This window comes from Macrobrachium nipponense, chromosome 2 (assembly GCF_015104395.2).
Source record: "Macrobrachium nipponense isolate FS-2020 chromosome 2, ASM1510439v2, whole genome shotgun sequence".
Lineage (NCBI taxonomy): Eukaryota > Metazoa > Arthropoda > Malacostraca > Decapoda > Palaemonidae > Macrobrachium > Macrobrachium nipponense.
The window spans coordinates 25,285,171-25,313,029 of record NC_087201.1 but is presented as its reverse complement, the minus strand read 5'-3'; the positions used below and the strand labels follow the sequence as shown (position 1 = coordinate 25,313,029).

At 44.9% G+C, this 27,859-nt stretch overlaps 1 protein-coding gene across 1 annotated transcript in view; it reads left to right on the top strand.

The window, feature by feature from the left end:
• LOC135220496 (N-acetylglucosamine-1-phosphotransferase subunits alpha/beta-like) overlaps positions 1-27,859 on the top strand; it is a 185,272-nt gene that overhangs the window by 113,746 nt on the left and 43,667 nt on the right. The window contains exon 11 of the mRNA XM_064257634.1: positions 2,549-2,666. Within this exon, the coding sequence (XP_064113704.1) occupies positions 2,549-2,666 (118 nt within the window). The remainder of the gene's footprint in view (positions 1-2,548; positions 2,667-27,859) is intronic.

Here is a 27,859-nt window from a genome sequence, read left to right as displayed (position 1 = left end):
AAAGGCTATCGTAGCATGCTGTCTGCAGTGTTTAGGCACAGAAACTTAACATTTCAGAAGATAAGGACCTTCATGATCTAATAAGATCGTTTGAAACATCCAAGAAGGTTTCGCCAGTGATTCAGATTGGAATCTGATGTAGTGCTACGTTACCTGAGGTACCAACTAAGTTTTCGAACCAGCCTCAGTCTGCCTCGCTTTAGAGACCATCAACGAAGGAAGACAATTTTTCTCATGGCATTGGCTTCCGCAAAGAGGGTTAGTGAACTGCATGCAATAGAAGGAAATGTGGGATTCAGAGGAGATGCAGCTATCTGTTCATTCCTACCTTCGTTCTTGGCTAAGAACGAGAACCCCTCAAATCCTTGGCCTAGGAGCTTTGCAGTCCAAGGCTTGTCCTGCATTAGTAGGCGAGGAAGCAGAGAGGTCGCTTTGCCCAGTACGAAGTTTAAAGTTTTATCTACAGAGAAAGAAAAAACTTAAGGGCAATGATGTCAACCTTTGGTGCTCTGTAAGAGATCCAAGGAAGACTCTTTCGAAGAATGCGCTTTCTTTCTTTATCAGAAGCCTGGTGAAAGAAGCGCATGCGATATGTGATGAAAGTCAATTCAAAGTTCTTAAGGTCAAAGCTCATGAGGTAAGAGCTATTGCCACGTCATTGACTTTCAACAAGAACATATCCCTGAGTAATATTATGAAGGCAACATTCTGGCGTTGCAACTCAGTCTTTGCAACCACTATCTGAGAGACGTCAAAATTACGTATGAAAAGTGCTTCGGGTTAGGCCCGTACGTATCGGCGGATTCGGTGCTGGGGCAGGGAGCTGAGACATATCCTTTGTAGTATATATTTTCCCCTTGTTTAGGTTGTAAGTTTTTGGTTGTTTGAAAGAACATGCGGGTAGGCATGTTTTTCATTTCGTAGTTCTAACAATGATTAGATTGGTTAGGTGATCGGTTTATGTTTGAGCTCCTTGCAATGATAGTGGTTAGGTTCTGTCATATAAGTGGGCGAATCCCCGTTGACAGATCCTGCTCGGATTCTATCAAGTAAGCGGATAACCAAATCCCTTTGATAGACCCAAAGAGTCTGTCAGCTGTAGGTCACGCCCTCGCTGAAGCTCTTAAGGCAACGCAGACTCATAGACAGTAACTACGAAGTCTTCTGCCTAAACAGGTAAGAACCAAGGTTGTATTTACATCCTACAACTAGTGTTGTTTTCCCCTTTTTTCCATATTTATATTGCTGTCTCTTTCCCTCCACCAAGGGTGTCAATCAGCTAAGTATATATCTGACAGGAAAGTTCATGTACAAAAATGTTATTGTTAGTATACAATAAGGTTTTGTACATACTTACCTGGCAGATATATACGATTGATGGCCCGCCCAGCCTCCCCTCAGGAGACAGGTGGAAGGAAAAATTCTGGCTGGAAAGGGAGATTGGTTCTTACAGCCGCCACCCAGCGGCGGGTAAGGTAGATCACCTGACCTACCTGTCGTGTGTGCCGCGAGTTTTGAATTCTGTCGTGACGTCAGAGACGTAAAGCTAAGTATATATCTGCCAGGTAAGTATGTACAAAACCTTATTGTATACTAACAATAACATTTTACTTTCAAAAATTGTGATTTCCAATCACAAAGCTCACAGGAAAGAAAATTTTACCCCTATCTACGGTACAAGTTAACAGAAAATGGTAAAACTTTAATAGTACTGCATGAAAGAAAATGTACATGCATGAATACAGGGAAAACTTTATTATTTTTCACCTTGGTAAGAGTACAATAAGTCTTCATGCATAACTGTAACCCATACTGTGTGCATTTTAAGGGGTATAACATAAGATGACTGAAATATTATGTAAAATGTTTTAAGTTATATAATGTTGTTAGAAATATTAAAATATTAGGTACGTAGTTAAAAGCATTTTTAGCTGGGTTTCTCATGTAGTTGAAAATTTTAGCTCTTTGCGGGCAGTTGCTATCCCTAACCCCCGTGAATATCATTTGCCCAATGTAGTTAGCTTGGCTGAATATTGTTTCTCTGGCTGCACGAACCCACCAGCCTCATTCAATTTGGTAGTCGGCTAACTTCAACGGTAGGTAAGATTCATTCTAAATAATGATAATTTTCAAGATAAAATTATTTGGATAGTACTTAATTACTGTTAAAGTGGAAACCCACCTAGCCTCCCCACATCTTAGTGGTTGGTCATGAAGAATTCTGAAAAGAACGTAGTAAACAGTCCAACACCACCAGGTGGGAAGTAGTTGATTACAAAGATGGTCCCAGCAGGTTAGCCAAGCTTTTTTTATTTTTCATTTTTTATGTATGCCAATCACACCCAATGGCTCAAAAAATATTATCCAACTTTAACAGTGGGTAAGAATCCAAATGATTGGTTTTATCTTGAAAGCTATTATTTTGCCCATTATGATTGTGAACTTGAATCGGCTTCATAAACCCCCAGTGAAATTTGTCTCTTCCTGTCATATCTATAACATTTATGAGTGACATTTTCAATATATTTAATCAGGTATCTTTTTACAGTCTTGTAATGTTCGGGCGTGTGGGTACGATGGAGGAGACTGCGGTTTGGATGATGTTAAGCATTTGCATGAAATACCTGCGCCTACAGAATCAGAGCTCACTCATATTCTTCCAAAAGGTAAATATACATAAATGCCTACATTTTGTACATGGAACTTACCCAGCAGATATATACTTAGCTATAGACTCCGTCGTCCCCGACAGAAATTCGAATTTCGCGGCACACGCTGCAGGTAGGTCAGGTGATCTACCGCCCCTGCCGCTGGGTGGCAGGAATAGGAACGATTACCATTCTAGAACCAGATTTTTCTCTGTCGCGGTAGTGTCAACATACGTTGTTGCTACTCCTGACTTGAATTTTCGTTTTTTTTCATCGCCATCGACCTTCTGGGCTGTCTTTGCAGGGAAGTACTGGGTCTTTGGTTTGGCATACGCTTTTATTAACTTTTTAATGAATTTGGCTTCGAAATTTCGAAGAATATATTACGTGAAACTACCGAATTTTTCGGTAGACACTTATATTTTGCAATAAGGGAAATATTGATATTTTTTTTTTCACTAATACGTGTATAAGTGTTAGAACTTGATGAAGGAAATATAAGATCTAACTTCCTACTTTAGGAAGTCAGAAAGCATATAACTAGATACCGCTTCCGTTTAGAAGCTTTAAGAGCTCTCGTACTAACGAGCAGTTAGAGTATTGACAATTCTAGTAGTTGTTGCATCCTCATCACCTTCTTACTCCACAGAATCTACAAATTCATATGTGCAAATTTGAAGATAAATGATGGAGCTCAAAAGGCGAGCTCTAAAAAGGTAAGAAGTGAATATAGTGTTCCCAGTGCAGTGGAGGGTGCGTCTGATCGGCTCCGTAGCGCTTCCAGGCCTAGACCTCTTCCAAACTCCCAGAGAACCCAGTTGGAGGAGGAAAGTCGACAGCCGCAGGAAGGAGGGAGAGCACCCCCACCGGTCAGGCGTCCCCTCGGCAGGTTCTGTAGAACGTCCCAGACTGCCAAGGATAGCCATTGATAAGGCATCCTTAAAAAAAGTGTGTCTCTTCATCTTACATCCGAAAAGACGAAGAATGTATGTTTGGAGTGATCTAGCGCGTTCTCTGAAAACTAAGAGAACACTGAGCAAGAGCCAGCCGCTGCCATGAAGCCGCGTTCCAGCAAGCTAGCGTGAGGTACGTTCCTATAGCCAGCAGCGAGGCGCGTTCCAGCTAACAGACTAGCGCGAGCCGCGTTCCTACAACCAAACGCGAGCCGCGTTCTAGAAAATTTTTCTTGGCGCAAGGCGCCTTCAAAGAGACGAAGCGCCAGCCTGCGCAAATTGCGCCAGAAAAACAGACGGCTAGAGCAAGGAGCCTTACAGTAGAGTGGCAATCAGAACGATCCTTCCATTGAACGTTTTCCGGGGCAAGAGGCTCTTTCTAAAAGGGGTCTAGTAGGCGCTCGGAACTGTCAGGGCGCACGGGACCTTCCACGCAAGCGGAACGTTCCAGGAGCGAGTCTCCTTTCTAGCGCGCGGAACATTCCAGGCGCTAGGTGCAAGGATCCAGGCGCCAGAATATCCATTCTCTATCTGCCTCGGCAGGGAAAGAAGGTAGTAGAGTATCTGCTGTATGAGAATACGATACGGCAAATCATAAGCACATACCGTAGTTACTTCTTTGCTGAGCAACTCAATTACCAGTATCCTTCCAGGAATTTCCTAGGAAGGACTACGCTTAAAGGGATTGTTAAGACAACACCTACTTAGCTTCTAGATTTATCGAAGTCTTGTTTTCGCTTACGATATGCATTATAAGAACTTCCTGAAGTTCGATAATAATGTATAAGATTCCTTTATTAAATGGAGTAGCTGGCAACTCTGGAAGAGTAAGGCCAGTCGGCTAACGAGACTGCTATCGCTTAGGCACCAACGCAGTATCATGTAGGTGTCGGTCATGAGTGGGCGGTAACATATGTCTCTCCTGCGGGATGGAATGAATAACCGTGTCTCTCCTGCGGGATGGAATGAATAACCGTGTCTCTCCCCTACAATCGTGGTTTTAGCCTCGGATTGAGGGGATAGTTAAGCAAACATAAATAAAATATTGTCTGCCTTTTGCTAAGAAGCTTTCAATAAGAAAGATATTACATTTCATTGCTGTTTACCGTAGGTAACATTTTTTTAAAGGATTCTAACGCAGCGAAACTCTATATTGTATAATGCTCTCATGCTTACGAAAGCATGGCTTATTAGAGTACATGCTAGTGAGAAGATGAATGTAGTAGAGAATTCACTTTAAGACTACGGTATGGTCAAGTCTTATGCACATACCGAGGTTAACTACAGAATTCCTAGTATCCTTACAAAGGTTTCCTAGATTAATGCTGTTTACCACAATGTGACAGTATTATAAAGGATTCTAATACGGCAGCGCGCGATATATATAATTCTCTCATCCTTTCGAGAAACGCACACAACCTTTTTAAATTCGGATATTGCTCAAGAGAAGTTGGGTGAGTCGGATGGGAAACATTCTCTTAGTGGCAGAAGTTGTTTCCCTGAATGGACTATACTACGTATATAAAAGTTTTTTCCCACTAAGAACGGAATTAACATGTGAAGGATGTCGGGTACCATAAAGGCATAGATGTTATGGCACATAACCTAAAAAGAACTAGAAGGAAGCGCCAGCCTGGCGCAAATTGTGCCAGAAGCACCATCCAAGATATTTTCTCGTTTTAGCGAGTTATTAACCTAAGAGTCCAGTAGCCTCTCGGACAGCAGGCTCGGTAACGGCAAGATTCGTTTCCTGATTTCGTTACCATTTAATCGGAAAAGGGTCGCTTAAACAAGGAATGATGAAATAATTTATTTTAATCACTTAGGCCAATTCCACGACTCTCTCATATCGCAAAGAGCATCGAGAATCTCTTTTTTCGCCCCGGTTCGCGTTAACAAAAGAGAACCTATTTGGGAACAGACACGGAACGTAACGATCCTTAAGAGGTTCGATGCAAGATTTTGCATGTCCGTGAGAACCTTCTCGATCGAAGATAATAACTGTTAACATATGTCTAACATTTATTGAAAAGAGTTGTGAGAACCTGCGGAAAGTCTTTCTTCATAGATCTCTTTGTAAGGTAGAAGACGAACAGGCTTCCTTTAGACTGCTTCTTTTTCTCGAACCAAGAGAGGTAGCAATATAAGACATCTTTAAATTTAAAGAAGGGGAATAAACTTTAGCCTTTTTTCCCCTTAGTTATAAATTCTTAACAGATATTAAGATAATTGGGCGTCAAAGGAAGAGAGGATGTATGCCTCATTTTGGCCTTAGAGAGGTTGGATTCACAGAAGTCACGTTCTTCTCACAGCATGTTTCGTAAGGCTTTTCCAAGAGTATCTGGATATTCTATCAGAATCTATTATAAATAGACCTATAAAACCTCTCCACTCTGAGTCTGTCCGCGTGCAGACTGACCAGAAGTGGACATGAATGAGAGGTTTTTTTCAAGGTAAATGACAATAGTCATGGCTAAGACAATGAATTGCTGCAGATCGTGCTAGATGGAATGAGGAAACTGTCCTCTTCCGATACCTCTGTGAACCACATAGCGAGGTTTTTTCTTCACTTTCAGAGGGAAGAATCACCTATGTATATATCTGCTATCAAAGAACGCAGTAAAAGGCCATACTCTGTCTCTACAAAGGGAATTAGAGATAACAGAGGATTAAGATCTTCGGGATCTTATACGATACCGCAATACGACAAGAGTAGGATATCATGTACTTCGAATGGGATTTTTTTTTTGTGGCCACAGATTCCGTGTTCCGACAAAATGGAACTGCTCCTCATCTAACTTCTTTGAGGAAGTTTATGAAGGAATTCTTTGTTTCTCTTAACCCTAAACGACCAAGAAGACAAGTGAATTTTTTGTGCATTGGAATCTCGCATCAGATTCAATGGAGACTCGGCAATGGGTTCTTGCCAGCATAGTATGTCTGGCAAAAGAAATAAATCCCTCTATTCCTGACGCAACGCTTTCAGAGAGAAGTTTAGTTGCCCAGGCAGGGTACTTACATTTTCATCTACAGAAGAAGAGATGGTTTAAACGTTTGTTGCCTACAGAGTCGCGGGGGTCGGGGCGATGAGGGCTCAAAATGCTTCCCAGAAGGTATTCAGAAGGATACAATAAGAGCTAGAAATCAGGGTTCCGCCCAATTTCAGCTCAGAGTCTCCTTCGACTTCCAGACTCCTTCCCTTCCTTCGGGCAAGGATAGGGAAGGATCTGCAACGAGGAACCTCATCAACATGTAAGAAGAGATCTCGTTAGCAAAAGAAGTGTTCACGAAGGATCCTCCTCGGAGGAAGACTCTTCTCTCTCGTGTTGTTAGATATCCTGTCGTCTACTGGGTGTAGCTGACTAAAATCACCTCCCCTTGCCAGGGGCCAAAAGCTCAAAGGGGAAGAATTTCTTCCACCCTTCTCCAGTCTCCTGATAAACTATGTGGTTGTTCAGGACTCTCGGACAATGTAGCGCCAGCCAAGCGCCAAATGCCAATACAGGCGAAAAACGCCAGAGGCGGACAGTTCCAAGGAACTCTGTCATGGTCGGATACTGAGAAGGAGCGGGCCTCCAACCTGGCGCAAATGCGCCAGAGGCGAACAAATCGGACAGATATAAGAGTGTCCGATGTGGACATCGTCAGACAGCCTAGAGACTCTTCCAAGCTCGAAGCTTCCAGCAAGTGTGGAGGAGCTAAGCCAGGCGCGAGGCGCCGCCAGGCTCTAGGAGCAGCCAGGCTCTAGGAGCCAGCCAGCTCTAGGAGCCAGCCAGGCTCTAGGAGCCAACCAGGCTCTAGGAGCCAGCCAGGCTAGGAGCAGCCAGGCTCTAGGAGCCAGCCAGGGCTCTAGGAGCCAGCAGGCTCTAGGAGCCAGCCAGGCTCTAGGAGCCAGCCAGGCTCTAGGAGCCAGCCAGGCTCTAGGAGCCAGCCAGGCTCTAGGAGCAGCCATTTGCTCTAGGAGCAGCCAGCTCTAGGAGCCAGTCAGGCTCTAGGAGCCAGCCAGGCTCTAGGAGCCAGCCAGGCTCTAGGAGCCAGCCGAGGCTCTAGGAGCCAGCCAGGCTCTAGGAGCCAGCCAGGCTCTAGGAGCCAGCCAGGCTCTAGGAGCCAGCCAGGCTCTAGGAGCCAGCCAGGCTCTAGGAGCCAGCCAGGCTCTAGGAGCCAGCCAGGCTCTAGGAGCCAGGCAGGCTTCTAGAAGCCAGCCAGGCGCCATCCAGGTGCCAGGCTCCTTCAAGGCTAGGCTCCAGTCAGGATTGAGGATCCATCCAGACGCAAGGCTCCTTCCAGTAAAGAGAAACCTAAAGCTCTGTCATGTAAGAGGGCTAGTCCCCATTGATATGATACAGGTAAGGCTCTGCCATGTAAGTGGGTCAGCCCCCATTGGCACGATCCGAGAAGGCTCTGTCGTGTAAGCGGGCTAGCCCCCATTGACATGATTCAGAAGGGTTTGTCAGTCATAGGGTCCCTACCTCGCTGAAACTCTTGAGGCATGCAGACTCATAGACAGTAATCATGAAGTCTTCTGCCAGGCTCCAGGTGCCTTCCAGGCGCAAGGCACCAGCCAGACGCAAGGCTCCAGCCAGGCGCGAGGCGCTAGCCAGGAAGGAGGAGCCGAATCAGGCACCAGCCAGGCGCGAGGCGCCAGCCAGGCGCAAGGCGCCATCTAGGCGCGAGGCTCCAGCCAGGCTCTAGGCGCCGAAGGCTTCCAGGCCAGGCTTAAGGCCCATCAGGCCGCAAGGCGCCATTCAGGCGCAAGGCTCCAGCCAGGCGCGAGGCGCTAGACAGGCGCTAGGCGCCTGCCAAGCGCTAGCCAGGAGCTCCAGGCTTCACCCAGAAGAGATCTATATCAAAGAACGCCCTGGCCCTTCTTTGAGACATTGTGATCTCCTAAGCACTTGATAAGTGCATTGATGATTCCTTCAAACAGCTGAGAATTAAAAGCGCATGAAGTGCGAGCTTTTCCGAATTCTTGTTCTTTCCCTAACAATATGTCATAAGGGACATATTAGCTGTTCACATACGGGAGATGCAACTCTGTGTTGACTTCCATTATCCGAAGGATGTCAAGATAACCTTCGAGGGATCCTTCTCTCTTGGTTGATACGTTGTCTGCGGATACATTGCTGGGATAGGGAGCAGATACTGATCCTTAACTAGTGAGTTAAATTTTATTTAACGTCGTGTTTTTTCTTTGGGTTGTTTGAAAGGAGTTTGTAGATAACTCTTTTCAACTTAAGCACTAACCCTCGTGTTAGGATCAGGTGATCGGGATCGGTGTTGTGCTCCTTAATTATGCCACTAGGCATAGGCATATTGTCATGTAAGAGGCTCTGTCGAGTAAATGGATAAGACCCCATCGACAGACCCACAAGAACTCTTAGCCATAGGTCACTCCTCGCTGAGGCTCTTGAGGCGAAGCAGATTCCTAGGCATTAGCCATGGAGGCTTCCGCCTGATCAAGTAGGAACCAAGGTTTTATTTATTTATTACCTACAACGTATGTGTTTACCTGTCTATTCAGTAAATAGTTGTCTCTTTCCCACCACCAAGGGTGTCAATCAGCTAAGTATATCTCTGCTGGGTAAGTTCCATGTACAAAAATGATATTGTTAAGATACAATAAAGTTTTGTACATACTTACCTGGCAGATATATACGATTGATGGCCCACCAACCTCCCCTCAGGAGACAGGTGGAAGAGAAAATCTGGTTCTAGAATGGTAATCGTTCCTATTCCTGCCACCCAGCGGCAGGGGCGGTAGATCACCTGACCTACCTGCAGCGTGTTGCCCGCGAAATTCGAATTTCTGGTCGGGGACGACGGAGTCTATAGCTAAGTATATATCTGCCAGGTAAGTATGTACAAAACTTTATTGTATCTTAACAATATCATGTTGATATGGATGAAGTGGAAAAAGATTTTTAGACTACAAGTAGTGGAGAGTGTTGCACTGGTAATCAGAGCAAAAATGCACAGTAGAGATGTGAGCACCGTAAAAAAATTGACGTTATTCTGAAAAAGGTCAACTAGTGAATGCTGGGGATCACGGCTGGCATATGCTGGAAAGATCGTATTACAAGCAGGGAAGTATGGGGAGAAGTAGTGTTCAACAGATAAAAAAGAGATTGAGATAGATTGTACCCATAATGAGGATGGGATAGGAGTGCTTAGTTAGCAAAACTGTTTAAGTGGCATGATGATAATTGGGAACACCTTGATGAGCCAAGGAGAAATTGCATCTGTGAAGACCTGTACTCGGTGGTAATTCAAACAAAAGTTTTTTCAGTGAAAAGAGAGATTGTTCTTGATATGTTTAAAGTTAAAAATCTGAAATAAAAATGTGAATGTCAAATGTAAGTCATTTTTTAGTACTGGACATTCAGTCCACCTAACCCAGACTTTACTCCAGTTTATGATGAGTTGTTGACACAGACACCAGTTAACTCTCTACTGTGGATTCCTAGACCATGTGTGTTTTAGAATTTTTGTGGCTACCCATTATGCTCGCTGTAGGAATGGCATAGCTTAGCCTACAGCACTTGGTCTCCCATCCGTAACACGGCCGCATTGGACGCAGGACAATTTTTTTATACGTTTAACAATAAAAAAGTGCATCTAATACGCTGGCAAGTACTGTAATTGATAAAAACATGGCCACGGTTGAAAGAAAATGGATATTATATAAATTTTCCTAATAAAATTTATTTTTGTTCATGAAACTTACCTGTCAGATATATATATAGCTGTATTTTCTGAAGTCCGACAGAAATTCAAAAACTTCCGGCACACACAGTGGTCGGCCAGGTGGTTAGTACCCATTCCCGCCGCTGGGAGGCGGGTATCAGGAACCAGTCCCATTTTCTATTCATAATTTTTCTGTCGCCGGTGCTGGAAACACCTGTTTTCAGTACCTCCGTCTTAGGATTTTGGAAACTTCATGGCCGCTAAATATCCTAATTGTCTTTTGATTTATTGACTTGGATTTGTGGCTAGGCATACGCTATCTTAAATTGTTTTGAATATGATTCATTTTTGTATATCTGAATCTAGTTAGGCTAGTTTCAGAGGGTGTTGTCTGCTAAGATAGGGTGTGGCTACCGAAAGCTTCGGTAGTTCCGCACTCGATATGCACGAGGGCTATGTGTCTTGCTTCTTTGTTGAGATTTGTCATGTAAGGAGTGTGAGACTTTGTCTAATTCCGTAAGGAAGACGTATGATTCATATGTACGCAATTAATCAGTAAACAAAGTCAGGGTAGGCTAACCTACCTGTAGACTATTTTGCCTAACCCTGTAGTATGGCCTACGGGCTATAAATATGTCTCGTGAGGTAATGCCCTTACGTTATAGATTCCATCTGTATCTTGGAATCTAAGGTGCTCGCTCTCCTATCATTGTGGTGAAAAGTGCTACTTCTGTAGTTGTTACTCCTAACCCTGTAATGTTGCCTTCGGGCCCTAAACAGTTTCTGTAGAGGGTATTGACCTTTCTCTGATACTCTATCGATTCGTAACTTAGAATCGAAAGTGCTGGCTTTGGAGAGCAAAAGTGAAGTGGCTAAGTGCAATGACAGTGTCCCTTGTGTAGTGGAGGGTGCGTCAGATCGGCCTTATTTCGCCTCTAGGCCGGGACCTCTGCTTGACTCCCAGGAACAGGGAGAGAGCATGTCGAAAGCCGAAGGAGGGTTACGAGGAACTCCCACCGATCTGACGTGCCTTCGGCAGACCTGAAGTTACTCCCAGGCTGCCAAAGTGCGTGCACGAATCCTGAAGGATTGCTTCTCGTCCTCCGAAGCGTCCTCCCTGCGCAGGGTTTGGAGCTTTCGGAAGGACTCGCGCCGTCTAAATAGAAGCTTTATAGAAGAGGACGTTTCACGTCCTCTCTCTCTCTCTCGTCATGCGTTGCAGTGAGAAGTAAGAAGGCGAAAAACCGTCGCCTGAACTCGTGTACGTCTTTCCACCGAGAAAAGGGAAAGCAAGTCATATTAGCAGGACGCTTTTGAGCGCGGACGTCCTAGCTTTGTTGCTGTGAGAATAAGAAGGCGTTCCCTCGCCCCGCGTATTCTCACACGATCAACCCTTCACCTGAGACTGCTTCGTGCAGTCGGTTTTCTCTCCGAGATGTCTAATGCTCTTCCCTGAAGGCAGTTTCGCTTGCATTGACGCCTGTCAGGAGCGGGACGCTTTTCTGCACGTTTTTTTTTTGACGCTCGGCTTGGACGGGACGTTCGGATGGACGCCAGGCGCGCGCGCGGGTGCACGCCAAGCGCGCACCAGTAGACGCCGAGCGAGAGCACGCCAGTAGGATACCGAGCGCGAGCGGCGCCCCGAGAGTGCTCGCTGCTCGCGCAGTTGGACGCCGAGCGGGCGCTGCCGAGAGTGCTCGCTGCTCGCCAGTGGACGCCGAGCGTGCTCGCTGCTAGTCAGTGGACGCCGAGCGCGCACGCCAGGTGTGTCGCCTGGCTGAACGTTTCTGTTGAAGTCTTCAAGCTGATTTGGGCCTAAAGATTTTTTACCTAACTTCGGTGATCCCTTCTACATCGCCTGCGAAGAATGTGAAGTAAGCAGTGCTTCGGAAGGAAGCTTAAACAAGTGGAAAAGGCAACTTCGTTTTCGAAACCCAGCAAGACCACGGGTTTTGTGAATTATAGAGGTCTTTGTCAGTAATATTGCTTTTCGTAAAGTCCAGGATTGGATGGAGTTATGGAAAGCTCAAGGAAAGATCTCTTTTGCTCTACCGCAGTCAAGACTTTGCGGTAAGGCAGCTATGGGTTATGTAAAAGCTCGACGTCCTGCACGTCAGGACTCTCGGCAACTGTTCAGTAGGATACTTGCAAAGGCACTCATCAAAAGGAGGAAAGCGCAAGACAGGACTTCCTTTGCCATACTGCCAATAAATTTTGATACGGGAGAGGAAGCTGGTTGGAGAGTTTCTTCCTCTTCCCAGGATAATTTTGCAAGCTTTTTAGCCCATCTGAAAGGGCTTTTCAGATGATAGTATTTTGTTAGTTCCTAGTCGGGACTACGCTGCCGAATTGAACATCGTCGTTCTACCTGTCGTAAGCCGTCTCTTAACAGGGATTCTTGCCCCTTCCTCGTTTGAGACGGGAATCGAAAATAAAATGCTCGACTTCCTGGATTACGTTTTGTCAATTCAGTGAATTTCCCCCATTGACAATATACTATCGTTTTGTCAAGTAAGTGGGTATCCCCTCATTGACAAAATATCTCTTTGTCCCGTAAATGGGTTAGTTCTCATTGACAAACTTCTCATTAACTTTATATTGCGTAAGCGGATAAACTCTTATTGACAAGATTCGGAAGAGCTCTCATTCATCATTCGCAGACTCGTACAAGAAATAGACTTGTAGACTACGTCAATGAACGCTTATGTCCAATAACATAAGAAGCTTGAGCTGTCCGCTTCAATTCTCTTGAGTTTTGTTTATGAAACTTGCCTGTCAGATATGTATGTAGCTGTATTTCCGAATTCAGCTATAGTATATATGTCTGCCAGGTAAGTATGAAAAAACTTTATTGCAATATAATATCATATTTTGCCTTGCGTTATTTTACTACTGGTTGGTTCAAGTCATATACGCTTGCTGTAGTTACCTCTTCGGATGGCAACCGAGAGGTCTATTGTCTATTAATTTAAGGACATTTAATCGTTACTCCCTGCAGCCTTCCAGGAGTTTCCGATTTATCTTTTACCGTTGTATGGTAGTGTTATGACGACACAAACGCATCTATATATTTAGCGTTTTCTGTTTCGCTTAAATATACCAGCTTGAGAGTCTCTTTATGCTAAAATTACGGACCTATTTCTTCGTCGTCTCTTAAGATATGGACCAGTGGTCCATATCTTAAGAGACGACGATCGTAAGCTGCGGCTGTCACTGTCCTCTCCGCCAGTCCAAACGAGGCAGTACCAGCTCGTTCGCTGTCATGCGCGTTAGGTTACGTCTCTCTCTCCTGCGGGATTGACTGACTAACCGTATCTCTGTGCTGGCAGTTACGTCTCTCTCTCTCCTGCGGGATTGACTGACTAACTGTATCTCTGCCCTACAATCACGGACTTTAGCCTAAGATTGAGGGGATTTCTTACATGAATGAATAAACATTGCATTCGTTTTGCCTTACTATGTTCTCAGAGATATCTCTTACTCCTTTCGGTGCTCGTTACCGCACGGTATAGGACTACGAGTCTACCGCAACATTTCGCTATTATATGCTCTCCTGCTTAGGCAAAGCGCAGCCTTTTTAGGGAAGTAAACATACTGTGTGAGGGAATGGATGAGCTTGCTGGGGACCATTTCCTTCCTAAAGAAATTTGTTTCCCTGAATAGACTGCAATTCAGACCTCTACAGTTTTTTCTACCGGGAAACTGAAATTTATTAAAGATCTAGGAATGATTCTGAACATCTCTCGGTGCGTTAAGTATCACTTGAGGTGATAGAAAGAAGGTGCCGGACATCTGGAGAGGGTTTCAGATGTCCTGGATCATAATCTGAAAGAAGTGGAAGCAATTCTGTCGTCCCTCCAGTCCTGGAAACGAGTTTTTGGAACCAGTGGTCCATATCAACTCTGATCTTCCACAGCTCTCTCATATCTTAGGAAGTATCTTCTCTCGGTCCCTGTTCGGGTTTACGAGAAAGAGCCTATTATAACAACAGACGTAGAATGTAACGATCCTCTAGAGGTTCGTTACAGGATTGCAAAAGTCCGTACGAATCGTCTCGATCGACGGCAGCAACTACTGACTTCCGAGTGGAATCTTTCTTTAGAAGTATGTTGAGAGTTATGGAGACTTTAGGGACGTCTTTTCTTTCATACATCTCTTCGCTATGATATTGAACAGGGATGGATGTTAGTCTCTTTTCCCCTCCCCTTTTTCAAACGCTTAGGAAATGTAATAAGATGATTTTATACCATCACAGGGAGCGACAATGACGCTAATCGCCCCATGTTGGCCTTCAAGATCCTAGATTCACAGAGGTCACGTCCTTCCAAGGACCTTTTCCGAGAGAGTCGGTCTACTTTAACACGAAAGGTACCTATAACCTCTCCGCTCTGAGTCTGACTACGTTCAAACTATCGAGATGTTAACAGCATAAGATTGCCGTCTTCCCTTTCCGTTTGAAGAATGGGATAAGCTGGCAGTCACAACTATTAAAGAATACGCAAATATGTTGTTGACGGCCTTTGGGCTCAGAGATTTGCTTCTGTCAAACAACAAAGCCCTTCACGATCTTTGAGTTCTGTGGAATCTCGAAACTCGCTCACCATCTACTTTTTGTCTCACCTGTTTTCTCGGAGTCAGACACTCGTGCGAGATCAGGAGACACATAGTAGCCCTGAGTTTCTTGTTGACGAAGTCGGTTGCGTTTACACACCCCCGATGATCGTTTAACATGAGACCAGGTTGGACTGTCAGGCATTCGTCCTTCGGGACTGAATCGCCTTTTTGCTCCTCGCTCCTTTCTCCTGGCACCAGAAGCTCGAGTCAGGAGTGGCTCAGGAGTTGATTCACTAACGACGTTGGGTTGCGTTCATACCCCAAGGTTTGCTTAGCTTGAATCGCCCAGGCAGTCCAGACACTCATCCTTCAGCGAAGAATAGTGCCTTATGGTCTTCAGGGTACAGCCTTGCTGTCCTTGATGCGTCTGACTGGTCAACTGGTCGGTCACCTGACTTTAGTACAGACTGACTGACTATGCATGTCCAGATCGAAGCTTTCAATATGGAACTTAGACATAGTCTGAAGTTCTTGATGTCAAAGCATTCGAACATCTCCTACCTGTTAACTTCTTGCACGTGATCAGGAAGGCCCTTTTCTAACCACCCTAGATACGACAAAGAGGGTTAGTGAGGTTTTCAGCCATCGTCAGAAGTTTTGGCATTAGAGAATCACAAGGCGGTGCGTTCTCTAAGCCTTCCGTTGTGGCCTAAGAATGGAAACCCGTCTTGTTCTTGGGCCAGGAGCTTGGAATCAAGGATGGCACAAGTTATTGGGCAGGAGCCAGAGAGAGTCCTGTGCCCTGTCAGGTCTCTCAAGTTTTATCTACATAAAACTCAAGAAAGTCGAAGTCGTACGGACAATCTGCAGTGTTCCGAAAAGACCAGACTTGCCCATATCGAAGAACACCCTGGCTTCATTGTTAAGGAGTTCTTTCAAAAAAAAAAAAGCTCCTTCATTGTGTTGGCACAAAGATTTGAAATCTTTTGATTTGAATGCTCACGAGGTGAGGGCGCGGCCTCGGAAGCATTTCAACAGAGCATGGCACTCAGCAACATCCTGAGTACCATGTTTTAGCGAAGCAACTCTGTGTTCAATTCACACTCCCTGCGAGATGTGAAGATGGCATATGAGATCTGCTGCTCGCTAGGGCCATACGTGTCTGCAGACACAATCTTGGGGGCAAGTAGTACCACTCATCCTATCCTGTAGAAAATGGTTAGGAAGAGCTATTAATTTAGTAGTTGAGTCGCCGACAACGGTGACTTCTTAACTCTTAAGCCTTAGTTAACACACCTTAACTTTGGCTAGGTTGGTCAGGTGGTGATATATATTTTTATATATATATTTATTTTACTTCTTAGCCCTCATGGTATGGTCAATATGGTCTAGTCACGTCGTGGTCTCGCCCCTGTTGACAGATCATCTGGAGTGCACCAGCTATATAGGTCTCTACCTCGCTGGCAACTCTAGTAGCACAAGCAGACTTACGTGGCAATAACCACGAAGCCAGCAATGCTAACAGGTGGAACCAAGATGTAAATCATCTGCATGCATTTGTTTCCCAAAATCCTTCTATTCTGTCCCTTCCCACCTCCAACGGTGGGATTCAGCTATATATATATCTGACAGGTAAGTTTCATGAACAAAATGATATTGTTATGATACAATAAAGTTTGTTCATACTTACCTGGCAGATATATATAATTAAGTACCCACCCACCTCCCCTCAGGGGACAGTGGAAATAAAAATTATGAATAGAAAATGGGACTGGTTCCTGATACCCGCCTCCCAGCGGCGGGAATGGGTACTAACCACCTGGCCGACCACTGTGTGTGCCGGAAGTTTTTGAATTTCTGTCGGACTTCAGAAAATACAGCTATATATATATCTGCCAGGTAAGTATGAACAAACTTTATTGTATCATAACAATATCATATTTGGATACTTACCCACTGTTAAAGTTAGCTATATCTCCACGCCAATTAGGCGAGTCGGCATTCAAACAAAAAATCCAATGGCTCCCCAGATGACTGTCTAGTTTACCTGTTGTCCACCAGGTGTGTTTCGAGTGTTTTAGCTCTTGTCAGCCCACTAAGTTGTGGGGAGGCTGGGTGGGTCTACTTTAACAGTAGGTAAGTATCCAAATAATAAATTTTATTATGAAAATTTATATGATTTGAGATGAAATTTACCTACTGTTAAAGTTAGCAGATTCTCACATTAAGAAAAGGATGGTGGGTAGTGCAGTTAGACAAAAATCCGCTCAGCCTTTCGAGCTAAAGGTTTCAACCACAAAACATTCTCACCTGATCTGGAATTCTTGCTGGATTTTACCAGTACTAGAAGTTAGATTTCATTCAGGGAGCAAGACTCTCATACATATGCAGCAAAGAGGGACCCCTTTGCCTGGGCCCAAAAGCCCTATAAAACGACAGTCACTTTAAATAAATATTTTGTGATATAAAGGTACACTCCTATACAAAATTTGTACCTTCATGCTCCCCAAAATATTAAAACCCGGGATTTAAACAAAAGAGCCCAAAGAATTGCTCCTTTTTTTTTCCTTTCTTCAGGAAAAGACTACCCACTACTAGTAATGGATTAAGGGCTTTACTGTTTTCAAAAACAATTCTGTATACTTGAAGTAGTGAGTGGGTAAAAACTGAATTGTACTTTTACCGTATCACATCAATCCCATTCTGGAGCGACAAATTGACTTAACACCAAATAAAGTTGCAACTGCTGCTCACATTATGAATGTTTACCTTCAATGAAGGTAGAAGATATGGAGCTAGTTTTCATGTACTAGCCTATTCCATATGTCACGGAGGACCTCATGTTCCCTGACAAAGACGTTATAAGTTTCTAAAAATCACAACACAAAAGGTTAACTTTGCCTCTTCCTGGCCTTAACCTTCACAAATACATTCTAGGTTTCCTAAAACCACAAAACAAAAAGTTAATTTTGCCTTCAAGCTTAACCATTGGCAAAGAAGGCTAGGTTTTCTAAAACCACAAAACAAATGGTTAATTTGTTCCTACACCGATATACAAACCCTCAGTCCTTTACATAACGAATTACTTTCGTTGTAGCTGGAATTACAGCCGTTAAATTCTTGAACAAGGTGGTTAGGCAGTAATTACCGTGTGGCAGGCGGGTAGGCCAGCCTACCCGGATGTAAACACCACTTTTCTTTCATCTTCCGATGAAGACGTGTTTTTGTGAGCCCTTGCTGAATGGCCGTTGATCATTATCCCGGTGGGATCTTTCAGTTTGATATTAATAAATGATTGACTTTAATATTAATATGCAAACCCACTTTTTGTGATAGCCTTGATAGCCACTTTTCTACTTAGTGTTAAGGGTTGTCGGCAAAGGTATGCCAACATCTTTATTATTAATACTTTCGCCCTTTAATGTGAGGACGAGACATGTTTTAACGGGAGGACGAGACGTATTTCACGCGATGAGAACGAGACATGTATTCATCCAAAATTTACGCTTACGCTTTGGGAATTACCGAGGGGAACTTCAGAGGTTTGTCCTTTGTTTTGTTTTTTCTGGTAATTCCTCTTCTCCTTCATCCTTTCACTAGCTATCAGACGAAGGTAAAGGAGGGAGCGTGTGTTGTTGGTGTTTGGGGGATCTCCTCTCGTGTCGGATGCGAGAGAAGTGTCCTTATTACTTTAAATCATATTTTCATTATTTTACAGACTAACAGTGGTGATTGTGATTACAGCAGTAGTACGTATATGGTTGGATAGCTCTTCGTGTTGGTTATCCTAACCTTGGAATTGTACCTGTGACTCATAGCACGTTGTGATATTGATCCTCGAGTGTGTATACTGATCCCTTGCTGAAAATCTTATTCATTTACCACTACTATCCTGGAGTTACGTCACTGGACAAAGCCTTTGCTGCTGCCCTGTGATGATTAACTATTCCTGATGGTAGAAGTCTTGCAGAATGTGGAGGAATTAAAAAGGAAGAGAGTTCGCCAAGTGTTGTCCTCCTCCTCTTTGAGATCATCATATTTTAATCAGTCTCCACCCCTTTGACTCCTAGGCTCCTTGCTGTAGAAGGAGAAGGTAGTCTCCCCCCTAAGAAGTCTCCTCAGGGGACTTCTAAGGGTCTGCCTCCTCTAACTGAGGAGGCGGTTGGGTCTTCTGCTGGCTCTCCTGTTCCTTCGGGAAAGGGAACTGTCACACTGTCCCAGGGCCTAGCATCACGGGAGCCACAGAAACGCAAACTTCGGTTGGCACTACTGCATGGGGCGGAAGAAAGGAGCGAGTCGCTCAGGTGACTTGCGCCTTGCCGTAGATCGCTCTCAAGGTGATTGCTCGGTTCCCAGGGTTGACATGATGGTCCCATGGGACCGTCCTTACAGAGACCGGTGGAGGCTCCCCATCCAGTCCTCTTGAGTGGTTTCGGCCTCGACGAGGACTTGGACAAGTCGGAGGACAGTATTGGCTCTCTCCAGTTAGGTGCAAGCTCAGCTCCACCCAGACGACAGTCATGATCGCGCAACCGACCAGTCTCGGTAGTGGCAGACGCTTCACCTGCCATACGAAAGTTTCGTAACACTCCTCGGGGAAGCGTTCTCTCCCCTGCTGCTCCATCAGGTCCTCCTTCTCAGGTCGCACTAGTGCCTGCTGCTTCAGCAGCCGCTGCAACCCCACTTGGATGGGAGAACTTTCTGCTGTCCTGATGAAGTTGGCGAAGAAGAAGAGGAAGGTGTCATCATCATCTTCGTCGTCGTCGTCTTCTGCCTTCTCCACTTCCTTCCAAGGCTCCCCAACCAAGGAAGAAGGTGGTCGTCCCCCCCCACCCCCCTCGTAAGAAGTCTCAAAGTCCTGGTGAGACAGGTAAACCTTCCGCTGGTCCTCCCGTTTCTTCAGGAACGGGGCCCATCTCTCCTTCCCCAGGGAAGAGAAAGATGGGGACTGTAGAGGGACTAGCGTCTGCTGCTACCTTTGCTCCTGGCTCTAGAGGTTCCACTACTGGGCCAGGAACCATCTCGGTCGCTCACCAGCGATTGTCACCGAGTGTATGGTCACGTGGTGGTGACCATGCAGCCAGGTTCCAGGCCGCTGAGTACGCTCACTGCCAGGACCCAGGCATGGGGCGGAAGGATGGTAAGAGTCGCCCAGGTGACTCTCGCCAGACTGGCTATCGCTAGCGTAGTGATCGCCCAGTACCCAGGGTAGACGTGACGGTCCCATCAGACCGTACACGAGGCGAGACTGGGAGTAGGTCCTCCAGGTCCCAGGGAACAGCTTCGGCTGCTTCTGGAACTGTGATGCGTCGTGAGGACGGTGCTTGGTCTCGCTGCGTTGGTGGACGCTACCTGTCAGCCGATCCGTCGATCACACCTGCATGATCAGACGGTCTGCGCGGCTGGTAGCAGCTCCCCTGACGCAAGAGACCAACCCTACCATCCTCGGTCCAGCGCTTTCCACAGGGAGATCGCTGGTCCAGACCTGCAGACCGGTGATCACCTGCAGCCCTCTCTGTTCACCGGTTCTACCGGTAGACAGAGCGGGAGCGTCAGATCTACCTCACTGTCCCTTCAACCTCCTCAGCGCGATACACCGGGAGGAGTGAGGCAACCAGGGGGTATTGTAAGGAGTGTGCTTCTCTCAGTCCAGCCACGAGAGCCTATGTGCCTGTTTTGGTCTTAGGACTGGACAGGTCGTACACTCAAGTGATTAGAGGAGATCTTGGGCGGGCTGGCGAGGACAATAACGCTTTCCTTGACTGGCTGAGTGACCATCACCCCTGTTCATGTGATGGTCCCGCTGGACTGTGCACGCAGAGACCAGTGTGGGCTCCCCCCCCTTTCGGTCCTCTTGAGAGTTTTCGGCCTCAACAAGGACTGGGACATGTCAGAGGATGGTATCGGCTCTCTCCTGTCAGGTGCACGCTCAGCCCTACCCAGACAATGATCACAGTGACTGACCAGTCTCTGTAGCGGCAAACGTTTCGCTTGCAGTACGAGAGTTTCGTAACCCTCCTCGGGAAAGCGTTTTCTCCAGACAGTAACGCTTTCCTAGACTCATGGAGCAGCCATCACCGCAGCTTGATGGCTGCCTGTGACTCGCTTCTCCGGCTGCTAGTTCTGCTAGCAAGGCGAGCGAGAGCGTACAGTCTTCCTCCCCCATTCCCTCTCTTCCTTTGGCTACGCCAGGAGGGATGAGGTGAGTGGGAGGGATCCTAGCTGCAGAGTGCTCTCCGTAGGATTCAGCATCGGGTACTGCGTTCCTGGAGGGACTCTCGGGTCCTACCGGATGTATGTCCACATCGTTGAGGAAGGATCTTATATGCCCGTTCCTCCTCTCGACTTCTACGGGAATCGAGGAGGGCCACCACCTGATGATTGCCTGACAAAATTCAGGGGGGTCTCGCTGAGCGCTTAAAATTCTTCGGAATTTCTAGCACTCTCCGAGTGTTTTGGTCTGCTACGATCTGCAAACACTTGGGGAAGACAAGAATTTCTGGTAATTGTTCTATGATAAACAGAAATCTCGCCAAATGCTCAAATTCCCCGGAATTTGTGGCATTCTCATTGTTTTGGTTTTGCTGTAATTTCCAAACACACTGTCGAGACAGACATTTGCGGTAATTGTTATTACAGAAGTCGGGAGTCTCGCTAAGCCATTGAATTCCTTGGAATTTCAAGCATTCATAGGGTGATTTAGTTTTCTGAGATTTCCAAACACTCGGGCAACGGGTATTCCCGATGATATTGCCCATGGAAGTGCTGCTGCTGAAGGAAGAGTGTCTCGGGAGGGGTTTGACCTGGATGGACCTGACGGTCCATCGCCTTAGTACGCGGTCACCCCCAAGATACAGAGAAGAGCAGGCATTAACAGTCAGTGATCCTCGCTTTTTTCCCTTTACCTCCCGGTTATACCAGAATGAACAAGGAAATAAGAGGAATTTGGTGGAGTCTCCTCCTTGGAATTCGAACCCGTGAGACTATGTTTTTGGTTCAATCCTAGGATCTTACCGAACATACGTCAATCCATTCAGAATGGATAGCACCGAGAGTTTGAATGCCTCTCCAGTGCTACTGTTTTGGGAACATCCAGTTTGGCTTGAACTAGTCGTCTTTGGTATCCTGTTATCACCATAGTAGTTTCCCTTTGGGAAAACTTCACCTTCGCTCTCTTCATTAGAGAATGAAGGAGGTCTGCTTCCAGTCCTTATTCTTGTTCCTCGAATGAAGGAGAATTAGGCTGGAGCACGATGTACAGGAACCTACAAATATACTACGTATATATCTCTTGCGACGTGCTTCTGTTATCAGTTTTATTGTCCGAGTAGTAGGCACATAACTGTAAGTTCGCTCTACCAACAGCACCACAGCATTTGCACTCACTGAATAGGAAGGTTTTCTTTCCTCCCATTTCGGTTAAAATGCAAATGCTTGAGCATATCTTTTTTGCGCTCGATAGTTCTAGCCGAACGCATTCCTTCATGGAATGGGATACCTGGCAACTCAGGAAGGCAACAAATTAAGCGAGCGCTAGCGGTGTATGGCACTGCCAGCCTGTCTCAGCCGTACGGCTTGCTCTCCGAGATATTTCGGTTTGGTATTGTTTCTCTTCTGTTGCGGATTGATTACCGATTCGAATCTCTGCCCGGCAATCACAGACTTAGGTCTCTGGTTGGCTGTAATTCTTGAATATGTGTATGACCATCTCTCCTGCATCGCATTTTGCCATTGCAAGAATTTTCACAGATATATCTCACTAGACTCATTATCATCTTTCAGTTTACCTCATGGTAACAGAAGTCTGTAGCCTAGTCTTCCGTGTCATCGCATCTGCCACTGCGATGACGCAGAATGATGTTCTTCAGATAATCTGAGTTTGTCTTCTAATATACGTGTTGTAATTCGTAAGGTGTGCAATTAGTCTTTGTTCACCCCGAATTGTAAATGAGTAACAGAAGACTTCGCCTGTTTCCCGCCCTGCCAGCTTTGCCTCCAAGGTAAATAGAAATGTCCTCCTTGATCCAGCCCATGAGAAGCGGTTCTTCAGGCAGTACAATCCCTGTGTTTTCAGTACTGAAAGATGCTCCGCTTTCATTGCAAACTCCGACTTTCTTACCGAACAGCAATGAAATAGCGGTTTAGCTTTTTCAGTCCTCTGTAAAACAACAGGGATTAAAGCCGTCTTCACTGGTTGGTGTCATCAACGGGATTTTTTCTATGATCAGAATCTTGAGAGTTGACTTCTCTCGATTCAACTGGGAAGACATAGGTCTGCATTCACCTTAGTCATTCACTAGTATATAGTATTGTTTCTCCTTAGTTGAGATTCAACTATTATGAGAACTCCTGTCTTGCCATCACAGGGACCTTGGTCTCTAGAAGGCAATTGACTATCGTCTGATGTGTGCGTGCCCAGAGAGAATCATCTCGTCTCCCAATATTAGTGGCGAACAAAATAGACGATTTGTATGGATGGTTGTTCTCAGCATAACCCTTCAAAAGGCGGGTATCATGTTGTGACTACGTCTCAGATGCATGACGGCTCACTAAGCACAGTCAGTCGGCATCTGCTGAAGAGTCCTAGTCCGTCATGAGCTATGCTGTGGACTTTGTTTTGGTTGATCCAGATCACTCATTACTTTGTCTTATTGGCATATTGGTGTATCCATAAAGGATCGACACCCATCATGGAGTGTCGGTCTCTTTATCTGCTGTGGACTGCCGTTGCAGAAGTGTCCGATGACACGTCTTTCTCCGAAAATTACGAGACCATGAGACACTTCTCTGCAGTTGGATAGTCCAGTGGATGGGTACATTTCATCACTCCGAAGAATATGTTAGACAGGAAGGTAGATGAGGTCTCATTGCGACCATATTTTTATCTTTCTTCCTTCGGGCCTGCCCACAGGTCCTTGGAACCTCCTTTCCTTGGACCGGTGGTGGATGCCTGCGGGTTGTGTTTGCTTACCCAGCTCCTTCAAGAGGACAAGTTGCATCTCGCCTATGGTGTGCAGTTCTAGAGGTAAGAAGGATGCGAGAGTGACTGGCCTCTCCACATTCCCCACCTCTTCCTTCCACTCCTCTTCCTTTGGGTTCAGGATAGGACTCGAACTTACACTAGCTGGTTGGGCGATTGATGTTGCAAGCTTACACAGAGCTTCCTTTCTGTTTGTTACCAGAATCATAGAAGCAATCCCGCTCCTTCCTATAGCAATGGGAGGAAGGAGACTGGCAATAATGCAAACTTTTCCCAGAACTTTGCATTAATGCCCCCGACTCTAAATATTCTTCCCAGCCCATTTTCGGATGAGTTATGATTCCTCACTCATTTAAAAAAGGCCCAGAAGTCTAGCTCTTAATCATGCAGCTCTTATACTCCAATCAAGTTGTCAGAGGCAGGGCAATCCTCGCTCTTACAACCAAGAGGAATAGCCCAGGTGTGCAGAACCCCAGTCAGTTCTAGAGGCTCACTTATATTCCTCCCTTAATCAGTGAGTCTTCCTTACAATTTTTGAAAGTAAATTGTACTTTTCCTAACTATACAAACCTGAGGTCCTTTACATATATGCCCACTTCATGCCACCCCTCAATCTGAACCTAGGCCGAAAGTCAAAGTGGAGTGTTGGCATCCGGGCAGGCTGGCCTACCCACTTGCCACAGGGTAGTTACTGCCTAACCACCTTGTTCAAGAATTTAACGGCCGTAATTCCAACTATGCCAAAAGTAATTCCTTATGTAAAGGACCTCAGGTTTGTATAGTTAGGAAAAATACAGTTTACTTTCAAAAATTGTGATTTTGCCTCTTTCAGGCTTAATCTTTAACAACAACATCTACATTTCCTAAAACCACAAAACAAAAGGTTAACTTTCTCTCTTCCAATATTAACCTTTGACAAAGATGTTCAAGGTTTCTAAAAGGATTATAGAGATCTTCTAGGTTTACCTATCTGATTAAATTTTAATTGCCCCAACAGGACAAAGAAGTTTCCTCTTCCCCTATTACATTAACGTAGTTTTTGTTGTTTTCTTTATTTATCAAGTTTAAATCAGCCTTGTTTCCCTTAAGTTTCTTTTGCTGAAGCACCCCAGTGCTTGTTGATTAATGTAAGGGTTTTTGTGTTGTTGAGTGCCTCCTACTCCCTTATTTATTTCTGAACTATCGTTCTAACGATTGTTTTATGATTTATTTTTGAGCCACGGTGGATGGTTCGTAGCTGTACTGTGAACGTTGATGGTCTGCCCACGCAAGTTCGGGCTTTGGAACGCTCCTTGTCAGACCATCCCTTACAGCAACTTTCGCTTTTGGATTATTGGAGGACGACCTTTTGGCAGTGTATTTTGAAAACAGTGCTGTTGGAATGTTTCCTCACAACCGTTCGTAGCTGCCTTAGTCACCTGCAACTCTGGTACTGTAGATCACGGCTCTTCATTCACTTGCGACCCTAGTGTCCGCTTTACGGGGTTCCGCAGAAGCGTATGTTATTTGCGACTTCTCGTATTACCCCTTATTCCCGTCGGAGGAGCCCACGGGAAATTGTTACCATCGCTGGATCCCGGTACTGATTCCGGATTCACCTGCCATTCTGCCTTCGTCCTACTGCAATTCTTCGGGGATGTGTGTGATCGCTGGCTCGTGAGGAGAAATGTAGGGAGGCAATCGCCAGGTAAGACAGTTCGTATAGCTGTTATTTCCTTCGAGGAACCTATACCCCTGTTGTTCTGGCGATCGTGTTCATCCCTTTGGTAGCAGTTTGGTGCTCGCTATGGACTCTTAGTCCAACCTCACTTCAATTGTTCATCCCTGATGTAAGGATTAGAACTGGCAGTGTACATGCAGTACATATATTATATATATATATACATATACATTGTCATAGTTTTTACTTGTTTATATTATAAGTTTAGTGTTGCCCTTATTGTTTATTGGTGGATAATATTCCATATCTTTAGTTGTATGGCTAGGTAGGTAAATTTAAGGTTTTCCTTGTTTTGATACCTTCCACTTCTTTCAGCCTTTTGTTATTTAGGATAGTTTTGGCCGGCATATATTTGGATCCTCTTGATTTATGAAATTTTTTTTCTCCTCTGAATTTCTATTAGGGCTTAGATCTTTGGCTTTAGGGTGCCTTGTGGCGCGTTGAGGATGTGGTATTTTGTCCTCTTGCTTTAAGCTTAGTTTTACTGTATGAATTTTAATTAAACCCACAAGGCTGATTTAAGTTGTATACTATTTCGTTTTGTAATAAATGCTGTTAAGTTTTTCTGGTTAAGTTTTTCTGGAGTGTTTTTGTGCCTGCTTTCCTTGAACATGGGTTGCATATAATGTCTACGATCCTAGCAAAATAAAGTACCTAAGAACCTGTACCAGAACCCCAGAGGTTTGTAACATCCCCCTAAGGGGTTACATTGGAATTCTTACGGGTCACTGTAAAACGTGGCCTTAACATCACCCTCAGCTCTAAGGCAGCATAGCATTCCCTTTACAAGAGCTTAAAGAAGGGTGCTAGCAGTAGATTTACGTATTAACTGCTGATAGTGCTAAATAAAAGGTTTCACAGTAAATTCAGATAAAGTGTAGACCTGCATCTATACTCCAGAGAGAGACTGATATGGAGATGAAGGGGCTTTAATCTCAACACCTTACAGTGTTGATCCTCAGCAAGATCTAAGAGCACTTGATGCAATACCAAGGAAAATATGTATGGAACTATAACTTTGGAAGTAGACAGTGAAAAGTAGTATTATCTCTAAACAGAAAACATTGATGCATATACGGTTCCAGGTGCTGAAAATTCCTCTAGAATGGCACCCTCAGCAATACACAGACCACTGCTTCTGACTTCAGGCCACGGCTGTTTTAAAATAAGGACAGATCCCATGATAACTTGAAAATCTTCTTATTGGGAGTGGACATTCTAACATCTCCAAGCAGTCAAGATGTCTAAGTTAATGGAAGTGTATGAAATTGTGTAGTCGAGTTGATTTCCTCTTAACGAAAGAATGAGACATCTACCAAGAGCATTGGAAATTCTGAAAATCATTTGCCCTGAGGCTACAAAGGCTCTACAGGAGACACTAAGCAATTCTTGAACTGTAATTGGTCAACAGTGTTTAGAGTAGATACGAGAAGCAGTCCTATGAGTCTGAATTAGGCCAAATTTAAGGAAACATCCACTGCTCAAGCCTGAGGGCCATCAAAGAAGTAGTAATGATTCGGGTGTTCCTGTTCATCTATATGCTTTTAAGTCTAAATGAGTGCTCCTTAAATCCCAAAGCAACTGCCGAACTTACTGATGTAAAGGCCCTTGTAGGCAGTGTGTTCTTCCTGAATCCCCAATTGCCAAAACACTGTCCTTCCACAGAATGAATGAGTAAACCAATATGTTGTTTCATTCCACTCAAAGCAGCAAACTTCCCACAGAGACTTTGTTTCTGACCAGGAATATACCTGCTAAGCAAAGTTTTACCAGGTGTAGTGTTGACCATTCTATGTTGCAGGAAAGTGTTATGACACTAGTTAAACTCTGTGTTTCATGACAAAGGGAAAAGACCGAAACCTGGACTTAGGTATATGAACCAAATGGGCAATTCTTGGTTACAGAGTCCATCCTACAGTCCTGGAGCCAAAGATGGTTCTGGATTACTTACAAATTTAATTAATGTTATTTGTAAGTTGTAATTCTTACACTGAGACTGTACATTATTTGAGCATGATTTTCTGAAGAAATCCCCAGTGAGGCCATGTTTCCTAATAAGGAAAAGCCCTGACCATATAGAAAGTTTCCTTTAGGCATAAAATTCTTCAAGAAGCATGTGCCTATTCATCTTTGACCGACAAGCATGCATAAGTATCATCTCCACATCACTAGATAAGAATTGGGATATAGAGAATTGAAAATATAGTGCATAGGAATTGGCCCAGGAAAAGCAACAGGTCCTTGGCCTTTGGAATACTATTGACAGAGTTAGGCAACTTGAGCCACCGATTCTGTAGACGAGTGTCTTGCTCATAAATTT